At 38.8% G+C, this 17,903-nt stretch overlaps 1 protein-coding gene across 4 annotated transcripts in view; it reads right to left on the bottom strand.

The window, feature by feature from the left end:
• The window catches only part of ip6k1 (inositol hexakisphosphate kinase 1), a 30,969-nt gene that overhangs the window by 11,566 nt on the left and 1,500 nt on the right, over positions 1–17,903 (bottom strand). The window contains exons 1-2 of one of the 4 annotated variants that reach the window (XM_053484108.1): positions 10,205–10,410; positions 6,273–6,428 (exon numbers count right to left, since the gene is read on the bottom strand). The exons of 1 other annotated variant lie outside the window; for it this stretch is intronic. In XM_053484108.1, the coding sequence (XP_053340083.1) occupies positions 6,273–6,356 (84 nt within the window). In that variant the 5' untranslated portion in view covers positions 6,357–6,428; positions 10,205–10,410. Of the gene's footprint in view, positions 1–6,272; positions 6,429–10,204; positions 10,411–17,903 lie in introns of those variants that run through there. 2 more of the 4 variants (XM_053484106.1, XM_053484109.1) reach the window with 2 other exon arrangements.

Genomic DNA, 17,903 nt, shown 5'->3' with positions numbered 1-17,903 from the left:
AAATATGAAGAGCGTGATTGGAGAGAATAAATAAAACAAAACAAAAAAACAGGAACTGAATCCTTGTAAATTCATTAACTTACGACACTGACTGGAATGAAAGACAGGTGGGCTAAAAAGAATTGAATAAAAAAAAAGGGGTTATGAATTTGCACACAAGGCTCTGTGAGAGACAGGTTAATGTGTAAAGGATGTAATGATGACAGGAACACATTGAAGTGATGACCTTGAGAAGCACCTCAAACGATTGCTAATAAGACTGAGAGGTTTAAAATGATCGATCTTTACATATTTAAGCAATTAGTGCAAATTCACGAGAAACCCAAAACAATACTACTACTAAATTCTGTGAACTCAGTAAACGCTTCTAATAATAAATAATAATTCACTCTCTCAGATGCTCCCAATTCTGCCTTTTTATGTAAAGAATCCAAAGGAATTTTTGCCACGAACTTTGCTGGCAAACATGGAGGTGGGAGTGAATCTCAGCAGCAATTGGTTGATTAAACTATACTTGACATTACAAACTGTGAAACATCAGGTATGTAAAGTTCCTACTCGAGTCTACTTGAATGGGCGTTTAAAAAAACTGTTAAAGCCTCATTAAAAGTGTGCATTTTAAATGCTTGATATCCAGCCACTATGCTAAAAAAAATGAAAAAAAGAGGTGAGGTGGCTGGGAGTTTCACAAATCCATATGACAAATAAGGCACATAGCTTGGTTAGAGAAGAAGCGCTTCCTTGAGTGCATTAAATTATTGTTTGTATTTAAATCCGGGGAGAAAACAACTGCGAGAGTAAGACTGGACTGGGGGGTTAACTTTAAGCACAGCAGTATTGTGGATTTACACTGTGGTTGCTTGGCCATAGTGTCTTCATTAGTGACAAGTGTTTTACCTTCATAAGAAAAAAAATATATATATACACACACTAGTCACTGTAAGAGAATAAATCTTGAGTCCAAATAAAGAATGTCTGATACCGAGCCTGGAACAGGAGCAACTTCTTGTTTGTTTCCTTTTTCCCCCCAGATATTATTAATCTTATCAGTAATAAAAATGATCATGATTGTACATCAAAGCAACATGATGCCTTTTATCTTATTTTAAAAAAAATTCCATCTAGGCCTATATTATAAAAATAATAATATCTAAAGAAAAATAATCAGCAAAAAACAAATGTTGTTGCATAGAATAAAAGTTACAAAGCCAAAGAAACCCAGAATTTTCCCAACACACACACATACACACACACACACACACACACACACACACACACACACACACACACACACACACACACACACACACAGCATATCTTGTCACGGTCAAACAGCACAACACAATCTAATTGGCAAAGTGCTGGAATTAGATTGAACAGAAGAGCTGTAACAAGAGAAAGGTGACTTTGACTCGAATCAAAATTCCCAGCACGGTTAAACCATTACTACTGAAATAAAAGTCAGGTTAACAACTGATTTAATCAAGGTTAGCATTACACAAACAATGCAAGCATCCAATCTTATTCCATCACGACAAATACAAGGCTGGACAAATAATGCCTTTATTAGCTAGCACACCTGACAGACCCTAAGAAAAAAATGGCAGCTAATTTAAAGTTATTTAGCTGGCTAAATGCATCATTATTATTTTTTTTTTAAAAGCCTGACGAGTGTATTTCCTCCTGATGCGTTTGTTTATAATAAGGGAATGCATCTCTGCTTTGTGGTGGCATTTTGTTTCCACATACCTGTAGTTTCTAAATGTGCCTAGCTTTGAAATACCAAAATAAACAATAGTTTATTTATTTATTTTTTTTAAATGCCAAAAGTATGTTAACAACAACAGACAACAAACAATCTCAGCAGTTGTGTGTATGTTATAAACATCCCATTAATGGTTTAGTTTCCCCTTTTGGGAAGGCTTTCCACTACATTTTAGAGCTTTGCATTACAGATTATTTCAATGGTATACAATCAACTGTCAACTTTGATCAACTGTCCCCTCATGCCTTTTTTTGTACAACACTATGGTCATGGTCATACACGTTTGGATCTTTTAGCTCTAGTGACAACATACAAAGACATTTATGAGAGGTCCACAATAAGTGTGATGATCAAGTGTCAATGTCTTTCAGCTATCCTATGCAATTGACCTGCAAAAAAAACACTTAAATAGCCTCAGCATCACCAAGATGACACTGCTGGACCCTTGAGCAAGGCTATTAACCCTCAGTTTCCGAGGTGCAGAAGCATAACTGATCCTAATCTCTGGTCCGAGTAAGAAGCTAGGACATGTAAACACAGGGAATATCATGGTCCCGTAATGTACATGACGACGACAGTCCAATTCAGTCCAATGTAACTGCCACTGGCATCTAAACAGTCCGCTACCATCAGATGATTTGTACAATTTTATGGTGTTTCCAACATTAAAAAGAGTCATCCGAGGAGCTGAGCACAATTCTGGAGCAACGGTTGCCTAGCAAGGTTTTTCTTTTGGCATAACACTGAGGTTACTTTGCCTGCATCAATGGAAGCTGCTTAGTGTATGCCAACTCTGACAAAATAACCGAGGAACTTGCTGAAGATGGAAAACAAAATAAATAAAAAAAAACTGTCTGGAGAGCATTAACAGAAGCTACAATTTCTAAATCATCAAAAGTCTCTCAGCCTGGGTCTACTTCCTTTACAACAAATGTTAGGGAAACACAGCACAATGTTTCCAGGCTCTTCAGGAACACTCTTGAATGTAAGAATTGTTGGAGTGCAAACTTGGGGTGGGCCTTCCTCTACAGTCCTCACAGAAAAACAGTTGACCTCTCAGTTAAGCCACGATTATGGTGGCTTTATTTAGCACAATGCTTCTTGGGAGTACTGCTGGCCTAATATGTCCTAATTGTTTTTTCCTCCCTTAAGCACACCTGGTCCAACCAATCAGATAATTCATGGGGACTCCCTAAGGCTTAGTCCACAACAATAGGGCTGGATTTGGACAAAATAAATAAATAAATAAATAAACCATGAAAAAATGTTTATTGACCGCCTCTTTCTGAAGTGGACGTTTTCACAACATGCTGTGGATAAGCTTCTGGAAAACATTGACATCTGTCTGTCATGTATGGAGTGACCTCAAGGACGTGGGTCGCATACAAAGTGCTCATGTCTAACACACCATTTTTGGTTGCACCAATTTTGGACTAGGCCTAACTCTATTCAAATCAATTTCATTCTACAAAGGACGATGTCACGATGTAAGCAGCTTTACAGGAATAAATTCTGGATATAAATGAAAAAATTAAGACATGTACTGACTGATAAATGTTAAGCAATTCAGTTAGTCTTCAGCAAACATACCAGAGGCAAAGACATTTGTATCAAATGTGGTCCAATGCCATCTTGACAGTTTCTAAGTGAAACCATCATCAGCAGTTACCAGGCAAACCATACGAGTATCAAATAACTCAATAAAAGCCGGCTACAGCAGGTAAAGGTTAAAAAAATGGCAAGACAAGGGTACAGTCTAGGACTTTTTGGGAACCAACAAATTATAAAGTTAAATCAGACTCTGAACTTTTACAGTAGTCCTGACATGAGAGAGAGTGTCATTGTAAAGTAATCACAAATCAGAGTAGCATGGCTGTTTCGTCTTGGTGTCAGCATGGGGGGAAAAAAATCATGTTGTGTAAATACGTCTATTAGAACTAATGGAGCTGTATGTTATAGGCACAATTCCATCAGAAACGTACGACCAACAACAGCTTCAAGCTTGTGACACGTGACTGGAGATCAAATCATTGAATTGTGTTTGCACGCAAGAGCTTCTTTACCTACTTGAATAAACACTACTTATTTTAAAATTCTTAAAATAAGAATCTCATTAGATACTATTTTTAAATGTTTTGAGTAGAACTAATTTAATTTATTATTAAAGCAACTGTCAGGGACGTTGCACGATAATTCTTGTTATCCTCAATGGTGAAAAACTTAAAATATAAAAAGGCCTGGCCAAACCATTTCTTTGCTCTTGCACTTTGTGGCTGGAGGATCCCTGGAAGCAAAATCAATAGACAAGAGTTACACAAACCACAAAAATGAGCACTGTGTGTGACGGTTTTTAAAACATCTTTTTGCGGATGATGGATTCTGTTGTGGTAGAATGGCCTGTTTCATCCAAGAACAGATCCATTTCTGTATACATGCTACACTACACATAGAAAGGGTTAAAGGAGCTAACAATGGAAGCGTAATTCACTGCTCTCATTAGGAATCACTAGCGGGGATTGATATCCTTTATCACTAAAGAACAATCTTCATTATTCCCTCTGAAAGCCTCTCTATTTAATGTGACTGAAAAGCACACCCTTACAACAAGCAATGCAAATGTTATTCACAAGCATGCTAATCTGACAAACCTCAACAAAAAGAACAATCGATGTTCGTTAAAAGCAGGCGCAATGGAAATTTCAATAAAATCGATTAATCTGCCATTCGTTTAGACTACAATGAGATGCACGACTATTGTGCTGAAATCAGGGTCACTCCTCTCCACTTTCTACGTCCATAGTCCACGCTCTCATAATAATTAGTTGCTAATCAGAATCGCTGATGTTCATGACACCATGCGGAGGTTCATACACAGGCAGAACAATGCAACGCGAAAAAATAGGGGACCCTGTTCATTCCCAAATCCATCATCAACCCTCATTCAGGTCTGTGATCAAAACATCATAGTTGTAAGATCTAAGTGTGCATTTACTGATGCTGAGTAAAAGACAAATAAACATATAAACCTCCTTATAAATTCTGAAAAACATGTTTTTAACAAGACTAAAGGAGCAGATGGGATTTCACACACTGGGGCAAATCGGATGCCCTTGGGTGCATTCTCCAAACTTGACCCAAATACATCTTTGGAAAAGGCTGGGAAAATGTTGTTGCCCAAAAGAAAAGCCAACTATAAATATTTAGTATGAACGCCAGGCAAATTAAAAATAAATAAATAAATAAATGAAAAATCTCTTTGGCACTCATTACACACAAATTGTTACTACATAGAACTTTGAAGAAAGAGTTTAAATAGAAACATAACCAGGGTTTAAAAGCAAACAGTCTTGCCCGGCTTGAGGGTTTCGAGTGACACATTCTCCTCCTCACTTAATCTTTTACAAGTTGGACCGCGTGTGTACTCCTATGAGTGACTAGCGCAAGAGGAACCCCCCCACCCCTCAACTCGCAAGCCGGACTCCTACCCATCAACACTTTCATCTGTGATATCTTCATCAGAACAAGTCCATATGGAGAATCATACACTTGGCCACTCTATGGGGAGCCAGCGAATACCGAATCAAGTGACGGACACTGACGAGAGAAAAGCTGTTGGCTCAGGATAGGAGCATGGCGCAAACTCAAACATTTACTTACTTCAAGGTGTATTAGGCAATATTAGTCGGGCTTTAGTAGTTAAGTTCAAAGGACAGCTGAATAATTATTTTTTTTTAGATAGTCCTTGGTGCAGCAGCAAAGGTCCAGTGATGTTGGCGGACATTTTGCAACAACTCCAAAAACCTCCTCACCCAAACTGCAACCTTGAAACACACTTAACACAAAGTACTCAGTCTGAAGCACACCTGATCCTCAGGGTCCTTTCACATTAGGACATGATTTGTACTGGGCCATGCCCAGGAATGATTGCTGCGCCCTCCCTTTGCCCTCAATATTCTGCGTTCACATTATTAATTTTCTCCATACATGGATACGTGTGCAAATTTCATATTTCACCCTCTCATACAGCATACAGAAGTACGCACCTTGTTGGTTTTTGAGCCACCAACAAGGACGTCAATCTTCATGTTATGCCTAATATTATTAATATTTATCAAGAGCAATATTCATGCCCACATTCCCAAAGGATGGGACTGGCGCATGCAAATATTTTGGAGGAGACAGACAGCACTGATGACGTTGTGTCCACTTCCACTTTCAGGTGTGATTGGCTTCCACGTTTGTTCCTGCAGGTGGAATGATCGTTTTCTCAATGATCAAAATGAACCAGACCTGGGAGTCGTGTGTTCTTAGAAACGATTCCGGGGCCCTAATGCGAGTAGTACTTCGTTGCTCCTTGAACCTACCTCCCATTGACATACATGCACACAAAGCTATGCCCACTGAAACTACATGGGTCACAGTAGTCCGTCCAACCTCTGAATAGCTGAGTTAATACAATATAAACACGCAAAAACTCAGGTCATACTGCAAGAACGATCAAGAGTACCATCGCTGTCTTGAGAGCCTGAAGAGAGCCTGATGTCAGAGTCTGAAACTGATAAACTACTCCTGCTGTGATTCCTCTTGTCATCCAGAGCTTCCTGATGGAACCGCTGTGTGAATCCGTATGGCTGGTCAGACATGGAGGTCTTTCAGACTGCACCTTCCAGAAACAAAACCATGTATCTCAGTTTCTTAAGTGAATATTATTTAAAAATATATTAATAAATGAAATAAAAAAAAAAATCTGAAAACAAGAGCACCATATCAGTGCATATTTCAGGCAGAAAAAAAAACCAATGCAACAAGGCTACAAATAAAAAGTGGGAAGGAGGAGGGTGGGGCTTCTGGTCGGGTGGTGACGTTAGTATCCGCTGATCCTAGTAGGAGCTGTCAATCATTCCACACTGATAAGTGCATTATTTCTTCTGATATTTTTATTAAGGATAAAATAAAATAAAAAATGATTTTTTTCAAAAGCAGAAATAAATTTTATGCTAAAATCTATTTGCGAATTGAGAACAGGGATCATGTCTGCATTTGCACGGAAATAAAACATGGAGAAACAACCTCAGGAGCAACGTGGGGAGTGCAACTGGAGAAATCAGCATTTGTTCAGGCAGCACCCACTCAGGTATGACTCATTATCCTTGCATCACAACCTACTGAGTGAAGAACAGGCCGGCATACAGAAATGGAAGTAGTGGGAGGTTTAAATGTATAGATGTCATCCTCATCACCAAGCAATGAATATCTTTTCAGATTAACAGGCCTTACTAAATACAAATCCTTATTATGCAATTATGGTGGAAATTACCATCTCTCACAAGGATTTAAAAACTATTTTCAATACCACGTATAAGAAACGTGATCAGCGACGAGACGGGTCTTGCAAGAAAAAGGAACGTGTACTTCCTTGGCCTCCGAAACTTAATCAATACGACTTGTGTGTGATAACAGAAGCATTTTAATAAAGTGCCGCTCTATCGACTGGCCGAAATGAAAAACAGTCGAGGAGGTGAAACATCCTGCTTTTCTCTAAATAACACACGGAACTCTCGGCCAAGCTTTGGCCAAATGTGTTGTTCACACAATTGGTAAACACAAGCAGGCCTGGCGAACGTTCAGTGCTAAAATAGAAACATGGCCACATGTGATTTCAGTTTAATGGACCACTATCATTAGAGCATAAAATCCTTCAAACGCACCGTGTGAGCAGAGGAAGGGCCATTACGCTGAATTACATGAGACCATGTGTTCTTTCTATTTAGAGGACCGACATCCCTTGCCCTAAAGTGACTTCAGTGAGCGAGTCACCATATTCCTTCAAACATCTGGTACAACAGCCTTCTAGGCTCAGGATAAAAACAAACACACATGTTGACCGAGTGCCAGACTTTAGCAGTGTGTAAGGAACTAGACTTCGCCTATTTTCGCTCGTAGAAATAGCCTTAGTGCAGATGTTGTGTTTAACATTTATGTACTTTATGCCTGTTTTTAAATGTAGAACTTTCTGACCACTCTAATTCTTCATAATGGAATGAATGTTTTAGAAATCCCATAGTATATACTGCAAGGTTTAGAAGGCCAAAAAAAAAAACCACCACCACAACAGAACAGTCAGATGCTCATTGTTTCTTGAAATATGGACTGTTTTACTAAAGTGAGACTTGATAATAAATATAAAGCTACAGCTAAAGGTATACAGGTCCAGTGTGTGTGCTAGCTGGCCATATTCAAGTTCTCCATTGATTATCTGGTCTGATAAACACATCTAACAAAACATGCAGAGCCCAGCCAAAAAAAAAAAAAAAAAAAAAACTTGCCATTTTAGAAGGAGGCAAATTATTGGCCTGCATCAAACAAGGAAACCAACTAAGGAGATCTGAAATTATTGAAAGCGGAACTGGTTAAAAAACCCTTGAATACACAAAAAAAAAAAAAAAACTGGACGGATAGTGCTGAACTGTAAACTTTGTAAAAGAAATGTGGTCCCAAAAAATAAATAAATAAATAAATCATGACTGAGATCACTTGATGAAGTTGCATATTTAAAAAAATAAATAAATAAATCAGAGCCATGTTTAATAGTGAATGTAGGAGCATTTCAATATACTGTGCATAGAATTAAATCTTATGCGTGTGCAACTTTTTTTAAGCTGGGAACTGTAGATTTAAATGACATTAGGCGTTACCCTACTGCATTCTTCTCTTAAGTGACCTGGACACAATTCGGTGTCCAGGTCAAAGTTTATTTTAATAAACGTGTATGCACCAAAACACTAGATTTTGTTTACATTAGAGAAATTACTTGAGCCAGACATTAAGAAGTGGCTGCATTTTTACCAGTCAACGGTTTACAGCTATTTTTGGCTCACTCATTGTGTCCGGCTCACCTTGTGTGGTTCCTGGGTGAGAAGAGTAACCAAATTCTTGTGTGCTGGTGGAAACAGTGACAACATGGACGGTGGGTTAAAGTGGTGCCTGCCTACTTGTTTCCCCACTGTTAAGAATGTTACCTAGATCTAAGTAGAACAACTTATAACACTCTTTAAGATGCACTTAGCATTTGACACACAACATCTTCTGTTAAATTTGGCAAAAAAAAGCTTTCCGGTAAAAAATAAAATAAAAATTCAAACAAGTCTCATACGGTCATACTCTCATCACTGTCCGGTAGCTTCCAAGCCAAAACACCATTTAATGCACTTGCTCTTACAATATTGTTTATTCATGACTGACCTTGCTCCTTGTATCACCATCATGTATCACCATCATGTGCTTTATCAGCTCCTACATGTTGGCAAATATATCATAGGTTTAACCTCGAAGCCTACAATAAAAACGTTTAGAAATATTGTGTCTCCATAACGATGCAATAAATAAGCCAAGCTGAAAGTTAGTCTAAACAGTCAGTATGTTGCCACAATCCAAACACTTTACTTTGACACCCGGTCACATTCTCTAAACCATGTGTTTAAATGGCATCCTTGGCATGCACTATACGAGAGACAGGCCCTCTGGAACATCACTCGCGTCTCAGAAATGACCTGATGGCCCGAGAGGAAGCTTGGCACAAAAGACATTAATCTCTGCTTTGCGTCTTAAGATTTACAAACATGCTTTAACGTGGATAGGACACAGAAAATTGGATTTGGCACTTACGTCACCTGACTATTACAGCACAAGGTAGCTTAGTGGCTATTTTGAGTAGAAGGAGCTCTTTTCCAAGAAGCACCCCTTTTATCCCAGATTTCGGTAAAAATAAATAAAAGTTTTCCAGGAGCATGGGACACTGCATTCCATGGAATTAAAACCTTTATTTTTTTATAATTAATGTATGAAACTTCAAGAATGTCTGTAAATCATCTGTAAGATGTTCGGCTAATTATGAAATGCAGAAGGTGTTTTTAAGAACCAAGAGGAAATACTAACCAAAAACACACAACATGTGCTACTTTTAAAGGGCTGTTAGATGAGCCACCTCGATCACTCTGATTTGCATCATGTGTAGGAGATGTAAATGACCTAAACCACAGCCAATGCTTCAATGACCATAAACTGCAAGCAGATCACGTTACCTCGCACTATTTGCAGACTTGAAAGACTAAGCAATACAGACCTTGGTTTAAAAGTATATTTCAGAAATGACTAATCAGGAAGTTGCTTGCTTGCTTCATGCTCAAATAAAACAAAATTCAGAGGGGAGGGGAAAAATAAAATAAAATAAAAAGTTTAACCTAAACCATCACATGGAACACTCACAGTGCAAAGTACAAGTTATGGAATATGTAGAATATTAGATGGGAAAAATGAGAAATCAACAATGAATTATTCATAACCATACTCCAAGCTCAACATCAATAAAAATAAAAAAATAAAGGAATGATTTAAAAGCATATTAAAAACAGGATTTCCCTCTCTTCTTTCAGCACTTACAGGGTGTGTGGTTAAATCCAGCTGCAGTCTTTCCCAAACACTGCATTCTCGTTCCTCCAGTAAGGATGCAGCGAGACGTTGCGCTCCCCAGTCCAGTGTGGTTTGCCAGCGCTGCCTACTTGCTTCTCGTCTAAGGGATAAGCGGGGTAATTTAAGGCTTGCTGCGAGCAAGGGTGAGCGTGCGAGATGGCTTTCAGGAGGGATCCTATAACACCGGTGCTAAATTATCTTAAAAACCCATCTGGCTTCAGATCTCTTCAACACAAAGTCAGGGCCCCTTGCAGGCCTTGGTAGACAGTGAAAGTGAAGCTGAGAGTTCCTGAGACTGTACTGGCTGCTCAAACAGAATAACATAGTGGGAGTGGTTTAGACAAAAGGGAGGAGAGGGGAGAGAAAGAGAGAGAGAGAGAGCAGCGGCTTGAACTGAATGAAGTTAGTAGACAGATACGAGTGGGACTCTGATGAGCTCTCTAAGCCTCTTTCCTGTGGTGACCATTCTGTTTTGCGTGCAGCGGTGTTAGATTAGAGTGCCTGAGCGCCTCTCTGATTACCAGCTATGCCGCATTATAGAGCTAAGTATAGTTCTGACAATCAAGTGCAAATCAGACTGCCGTCAAAGCGGTCAAACGGTCGGTCAGATGGAGACAAGAGATCGCAGAGTGTGTTTTTGTTGTCACTACTTTTCTACTTGCCAAAGACATGAGCAAAACCTTTCAGGCACCCACTGCCATGTGCTGATAAGGGGGGAAAAAAGGATGAAAATGCCCAAGTCCCCAAAAAACACCCAGGTGTATACTGTTGGCAAGTTAGAAAAAAACCCTGCCGGTACTGTATACTTAACTAGCAAGTGCACACTATATTTCACTTACCCCAAGTGTTGCATCGTATCCAAGTTTTTTTATTTTCCAGTTGAATATATACCCAAATGATCACATGCACTTCAACACACAAGACAGCAATTGGCCAAGTGCCACCATCAGTTTATAAACAGTAGGGATAGGAATCACCAGTCACCCCCCGATACGATATCAAGAGTTTATTATTTAACAAAAATTTCATTAAACAAACAAACAAAACAAAAAAAGCTATCTTTTATCTTTTTACCCGGCACGGGATGAAAATAAGTAAATAGTTCAGAGTGTACCACCTGTAAGATTATAAAGGAAGATTATAAAGATTATAAAGTTCCGATGTTTTACCGCCCCAAATGCCTCGAAAAATCGCAAAGCTCAACTTGATTGTGAGCACGCTGGCACATGCAGCTAATTTTGATTGCGGCCAATTTTCACTGGCCGGCCTACCGGTTCATCTCCATAATAAATGGATATTACAAACCGGTTTTGGAGTCAGTGTAGCGATACGTGAATCATCACACAAAAGAATCCCATTTTTCAGCTACGGGATGTGACTCAGAAAAACATATCAGGCTTGACTATGTGGTTTCTGACACTGTCATGTCGACTGAGGGAGATTGCTTTTGCATAGAAAAGGTAAGTACATGGCACTCGATTTAAGTCTGGGGAGGAAGTCTGACCTTTTAATAGGACAACAATCCTATCGATGGCATCCTTGCCAAAACTACACTGGTGTAGATTGTGCTAATTCAGAGACCTTACCAGGTTAGAATGTCCCAGCTGCACACTTGACTACATTTGGTAGCTTGAATTCTTTTAAGAAGTTATTTACGATAAGGACGTTAACCTGACACAGAATGTTGTCAGGTGTGTACATAACAAGGCTGTGCTAAATCCGTTTAACACTAAATCAGCTGTTACCGCACAAGGCGACGTCCACCATTTACGCCACCTTTATAAATATTACAACAAAAAAAAAGAAAGAAAAAGAAAATGGGGGCGAGACCACAAGGCACATGAAACAAAACAACACCACTAACCCTAGCCACTTCCCATGCTTGCATCCTAACCACAGCCTGTCAAGAAGATTGAGAGAAGACGATCGACCAAAAAGCTGATAAATTTTCATGATGCGTTTCTGTTACAAAAAGCCCAAATAGGCAATCAGGCATCGCTGTGGATATGAGGAGTAGCTGCTTAACAACTTCCTGCAAGCAACTGTTTTTCTCCAAATATGAAGTAGTTGGATGAAGGAGCAAGGGAAACCTGGTCTGTTTAAACTTAACACATCCCAGGTTTTAAACGTTGCAGAGAGCAGAGAATTAAGCAGGTATGCAAGCATGGAAGACATTAAATTATGCAACACCGCTGGCTTTAGACACTCGTTCATTGTTGAAGGAAAATATTTGGGCTGGACGCTGTGCTGGGAGGTATGCAGTCATGTTTAAAGGAGGGATCCATCTGCAACTATTTCCCCTGGACAATGTTTATTACATCATGTTCCAGTAGACATAGCTCCAAAATTATTGGCACACTTTGGAAAGACGGGAAATGAAGGAATGCCTTCACGTATTAAGTCCCAAGTATTACAGAAGACGTCTCTGTCGTGTGCCACGCAGAGTGTTATGGCAGAGGTTCGGTTTTGTTATATTTATTATTATCATCTTGTTATTATAGCTTATGTAATAAGCTTTGGAACAGTTTCTGAGTCAATCATTCGTCCCTAAATCACTCTCGAGCTCCCGGCAACTCAGCGGAACCCTCATAAGAACACAACCTGCCATGAACCAGAGATAAACCAACAAGTGACTATAAACAGAGTCATGCTGCCTCAGCACTGAAGATGCACAACAACAATAGTGGTGGCCAAGAAGCCAACGACTACATGGCTGCTATCAGGTGACTGTTCCAACAGCTATACATGACAACATCCCAGCCAAAATCGGACCACAAAGGTCATCCTGTCAACAAAAGGAGAACAAATAAAAACAGAGGGCTCTGGGGAATGCTTGATGCACACCCATGAGCAGGAAACAGTTCACAGCTGGTAGTAAGGCGGTAAGAAAAAAAGGACAGCAGGGTTGAGGCAATGACACCAACTAGAGGATGAACATTTTCAGCATGCTAGCCATTGTATAAGATCACAAAGGTCTCCAGGCATGTCATGACCGTGACACAAATGTTTAATCGGCATGGATGTGATGGTAGGTCACTGTTTAATCCACAGCTCAACAAAATTCTTATCACCTTACAACATGTAGTTAAAAAACAAAATTTTGCTGAAATGCCACATTTGTCCATTTTCTCTAAAGTTTTTGTAACTACACTCTAATATTAAGTTGCATTATCCTACAGGAGAATGTCCGCAATACAGCCGTTTGGCTACAGCCGGAAACACAACGTATGAATTTATTCTGTTTCAGCTCATGCATGAATTTACAGGTGAAACTCAAAAAATTTCACGGCACTCGTGTCAGAGATTTTAGTAGGTTCCTAACATTTGGGGATAAGATCACAAGACGCGGCGGTAACTGTAAATCATTTTGTGTCATGTATGATGTATACAGCTGTAACTCGATAACATAGAATATCGTGCAAAAGTTCATTTATTTCAGTAATGCAGTAAGGTGAAACTAATATACGAGATAGAAACATTACATGCAAAGCAACATAGTTGAAGCAGTGATTTGTAATAATTGCGATGATTATGGCTTACAGCTCATTAAAACACCAAACCCACGATCTCAAAAAATTAGAATATTACATGCAATTAATGAAACAAGGATTGTACATAGAACATATCGGACCTCTGAAAAGTATAAGTACATATGTCCTCAGTATTTGGTTTGGGCCCCTTTAACAGCAATTACTGGCATTGAAGCTATCAGCATGTGGCACTGCTGAGGTGTTATAGAAGAGCAGGATGCTTCAATTGCGGCCTTCAGCTCTTCTGCATTGTTTGGTCTCATGTCTCTCCTCTTTCTCTTGGCAGTGCCCCATAGATTTTCTATGAGGTTCATCGGTCTGTGTGTGGTGGCTCTTGATGCACTGACTCCCGCCTCAGACCACTCCTTGTGAAAGTCCCTAACACTTTTAAATGGCCTTTTTCTGACAATCCTCTCCAGGCCTTGGTCATCTCTGCTGCTTGTGCACCTTTTTCTTCCACACAACTTTCTATTGATGTGTTTTGATACAGCACTTTGGGAGCATCAAACTTCTTTTGCAATTACCTTAGGGAGGCTTTCCCTCCTTATGGAGGATGTCAACGATGGTTTTAGCAGTCTTTCCATTGATTGTGCTTCCTACTGAACCAGACTGAGAGACCATTTAAAGGCTCAAGAACCCTTTTCAGGTGTTATGGCTTAATTAGGTGATTAGAGTGGGACACTGAGCCTAGAATATTGAACCTTTTTACAATATTTTAATTTTCTGAGATTTTCATGAGCTGTAAGCCATAGTCATCTCAATTATGACAAATCACGGTTTGAACTATCTTTCTCTGCATGTAATGAGTCTATCTCAAATATTACTTTCACCTTTTCAGTTGCATTACTTAATTAAATTAACTTTTGCACGAAATTTCTAATTTTCGAGTTTCACCTGTATATATCATACGTGACACAAAACAGAGTTACAGTTACCACCACGTCTTGTGATCTCATCCCCAAATGTTAGGAACTTACTAACATTCCTAACACGAGTTACTTTCTGTTATCACTAGTGTCACTATGTGAACCATTTCAGAAATAATAAACCACGACAGGAATGACAACACTCTTTTAAAGAGCAGGTTGTGACGATTCACCAAACATGGTGCTCATCTGACAAGTTTAGTCCTGAATGTCTGATTTGCTATAAAGATGCAATTTGGGGAGGGGAGCTGAGGATGTGGAAATGCAGCTAACCTATATATATATATATATATATATATATATATATATATATACACACACACACACACACACACAATATAGTGAATATTGTACCGTTTGCATTTGTGACCCTCTTCCAAACATTAAACTTCCCGAGAAGTGAGGGTTTATTTAGAAAATAATACGACTTGCTAAAAAAAAAAAATAATAATAATAATTAAAAAAAACACTCCTCATTCAGAAATATCACTGCCTGTCTGGACGCCATGATGTAGGTTTTTTTTTTTTTTTTTTTTTTTGCTTATCAAGTAAAAAATATTTTTAATCTAGTGAGTTTTATCTAATATTTTTTATTATATGAAATAAATAAACAAGTCAAATAAGGTGCATTTCTACATATATTTGACTAATTTTAAAATTAAATTTCTTCTTCTAATGGGAGATCATTTTGCCTATTCCTAGAAATAAATGCCAAAATTTAGCTGCCAAGAAAACAAGAAATGTGTGCTTAATTTATTTTACTAAATCTATAAAACTTAATGAAATATGTTTTAACACAGGCAGTAATCATACAATTAAATGTAGAAAAAAAGACAGAAACCACAAAGTTGTTTCAGGAACAAAATGTCTGCTTTACATGTGTTCTGCCTATGCTCAGTGTTCCCCATCTGACTCAGCTCTTCGACATGTATCCTTGTGTTGTCATTGAGAGTTCATGGCACTTGGCCACCTTCTAAATCCATTCGGAGACACACGGTCTGTCCCGTACGCCTTTAGACGGTTATGGTGAACGATTCTGGAGTGAGAACAAGCTTTAAAAATAAACATCAATTAAGCGATGATGAATTAACCGGGATATCATCCACTCCTGATATTAGTAGGTCAGAGTAGTATGTAGTACAATACCCACGAGAAGTTAATTTTTTGACACAAAATAAGTTAGGAGGAGAAATGCCATTGAATGTTTGGGATTCAGAATCAGGAAAATTTAAGTGAGGATTAAATATCCTGCGGTGTACATACTAGATGAAAATGTTAGCATTATCGCTCATATAACTTGCTTGCTATTGGCCACTACTATTACTGAGCTGCAATTTTATTCCTAAACGTGAAGTTTTAAGGTCACTATACAGCAAAACAGAATGAGTATCTGCTTAAGGCTCTAAATGTCAAAGCGTTATTTCAATAGCTTTTTAATAAGCTTTATGTGCTCAAACAAGAGACACACTGTCATGTGTGCATATCGCTCCTGTTTCTCATGGAGAACATAACTTGCACATGAGAACCAGGAAGAGTAAAGGCTAACCTGTGGTCAGAGCCATGTGAATTCAGGTAGCCCGTTTTCCTTTTATCACATATAGCACCATAGCAGCTATAAAAACATGTTATCTTATCAGCCTTAAATTTGCTCTCAATTAGAACAAGGCAAAAAATAGAAGCTACCATGGCACGTTATCAGGTAAATCATAACGTTTCCCATAATCAATGATGATATGCTTTTTTTTTCACTTAGCATCTGCAGGGGGGTAAGTTCTGTGTGCATGGAGTTTCCATGTTCTTCCCCATGCATGTTGGGGAATGTAATTTGCGTTCCCAAATTGGCTGTAGTGTGTGACCACGGTGCAATAGATTGGCACTTCATGCCTGAAGTCTTCTGAGATAGGCTTCAGGATTCCTGTGACTCTGTACAGGATAAGCAGTGTATAAAATGAATGAATAGAGCATCTGTTAGACAAGTGGAAATGATGAACTGGGAACAAGCTGTTGCTATAGAAATGGTAACATCAAAAATAACAACTGCTGTCTGAGCTGCTGGTTTAAAAGATAAACCAACAGCTTTCGGCAATATCATCATACCTGCACGCTTTAGTGTGTTTAAAGGACGCAAAGCAAATCCATATGAAACATTTCTTATGATTTTAAATAAAAGGAAAGATGTATAGATTAAAGTTAGAGTACATCATATGCCAGAGGCAATGATTATCTTGTGTTAATAATAAAAATAAATAAAATCCTACTCCTTTATCATAAACATCTCTGGATTTTGGAACAGCAGTGTGTCTGTATTTCTGTGCCTTACCTCCTCATGAACCCTGTCTGAACCGGAGTCATCCATACTGCACTGGCTCACTAAGTTAATCAACAAACACATACACCTACATGGAAACAAAACAAGCCTGGGTTTGGGGTAAAAGTTGCTAATTCAGTCACTGGTTATCTCCTAATCTCAGCGACCTCAGCCACATCCTCAACAGCCTGATACGTAGGAGGATGAGTAAAAAAGTATACGCTGTCCGGTTATTAAAACTTCTGTTGGCCGCACTGTGTCATGAGAGCTTTCCGCTCTAAGCTGCTGTCTCCCCAGTCACTGCTGTGCAGGTGTGAACGTACTGCATTAGTTTGTTTGTAACTGCAGTTTGAGCAAAAAAGGATGCACGAAATAAAAACAGCAGGGAAGGATCCATGGATTCGTGACATGGATTCATTACTACGGGCCTAAGAGAAAACAACAAAGTATGTAAAGAAAATATTCTCAATCACCGGCCGAGAAGTTGAAAAGTCAACTATCAGCTGAAAAATTCATCAATGCACTCAGGATTGAAGAGTAAACTTCAGATTAAATGCAGAGGACTGCTATCCAAAAGTGTTGTAATCTTGCACAACCAAACGCTTCTGCCCACACGGTTGACACTCTGCAAAAACTGTTTTGCGGTGATAAAGCATCTTCATCTCGCTCTATCTGGCTTTCACCTGTTTGTTCCCCTGAAAGCAGCTCTACATTGACAAACGTTCACTTCGGATGAAGTAGTGAAAACAGCGGTGCGTTCATGGTTCGCAGCTCAGCCTAAAACAGGTTTTTAATGAGGAAATACAAAAGCTTGCTGACAGATGGACAAAGTGTATTAAAAAGCAAGGAAATTTTGTTGATTTTTTATTGTATAAAAAAAAGCCAGATGTATAATTTTTGACTCA

Source organism: Clarias gariepinus, chromosome 23 (genome assembly GCF_024256425.1).
Source record: "Clarias gariepinus isolate MV-2021 ecotype Netherlands chromosome 23, CGAR_prim_01v2, whole genome shotgun sequence".
Classification (NCBI taxonomy): Eukaryota; Metazoa; Chordata; class Actinopteri; order Siluriformes; family Clariidae; genus Clarias; species Clarias gariepinus.
The sequence above is the reverse complement of the archived record's forward strand: the minus strand, read 5'-3'. Positions and strand labels throughout refer to the sequence as shown.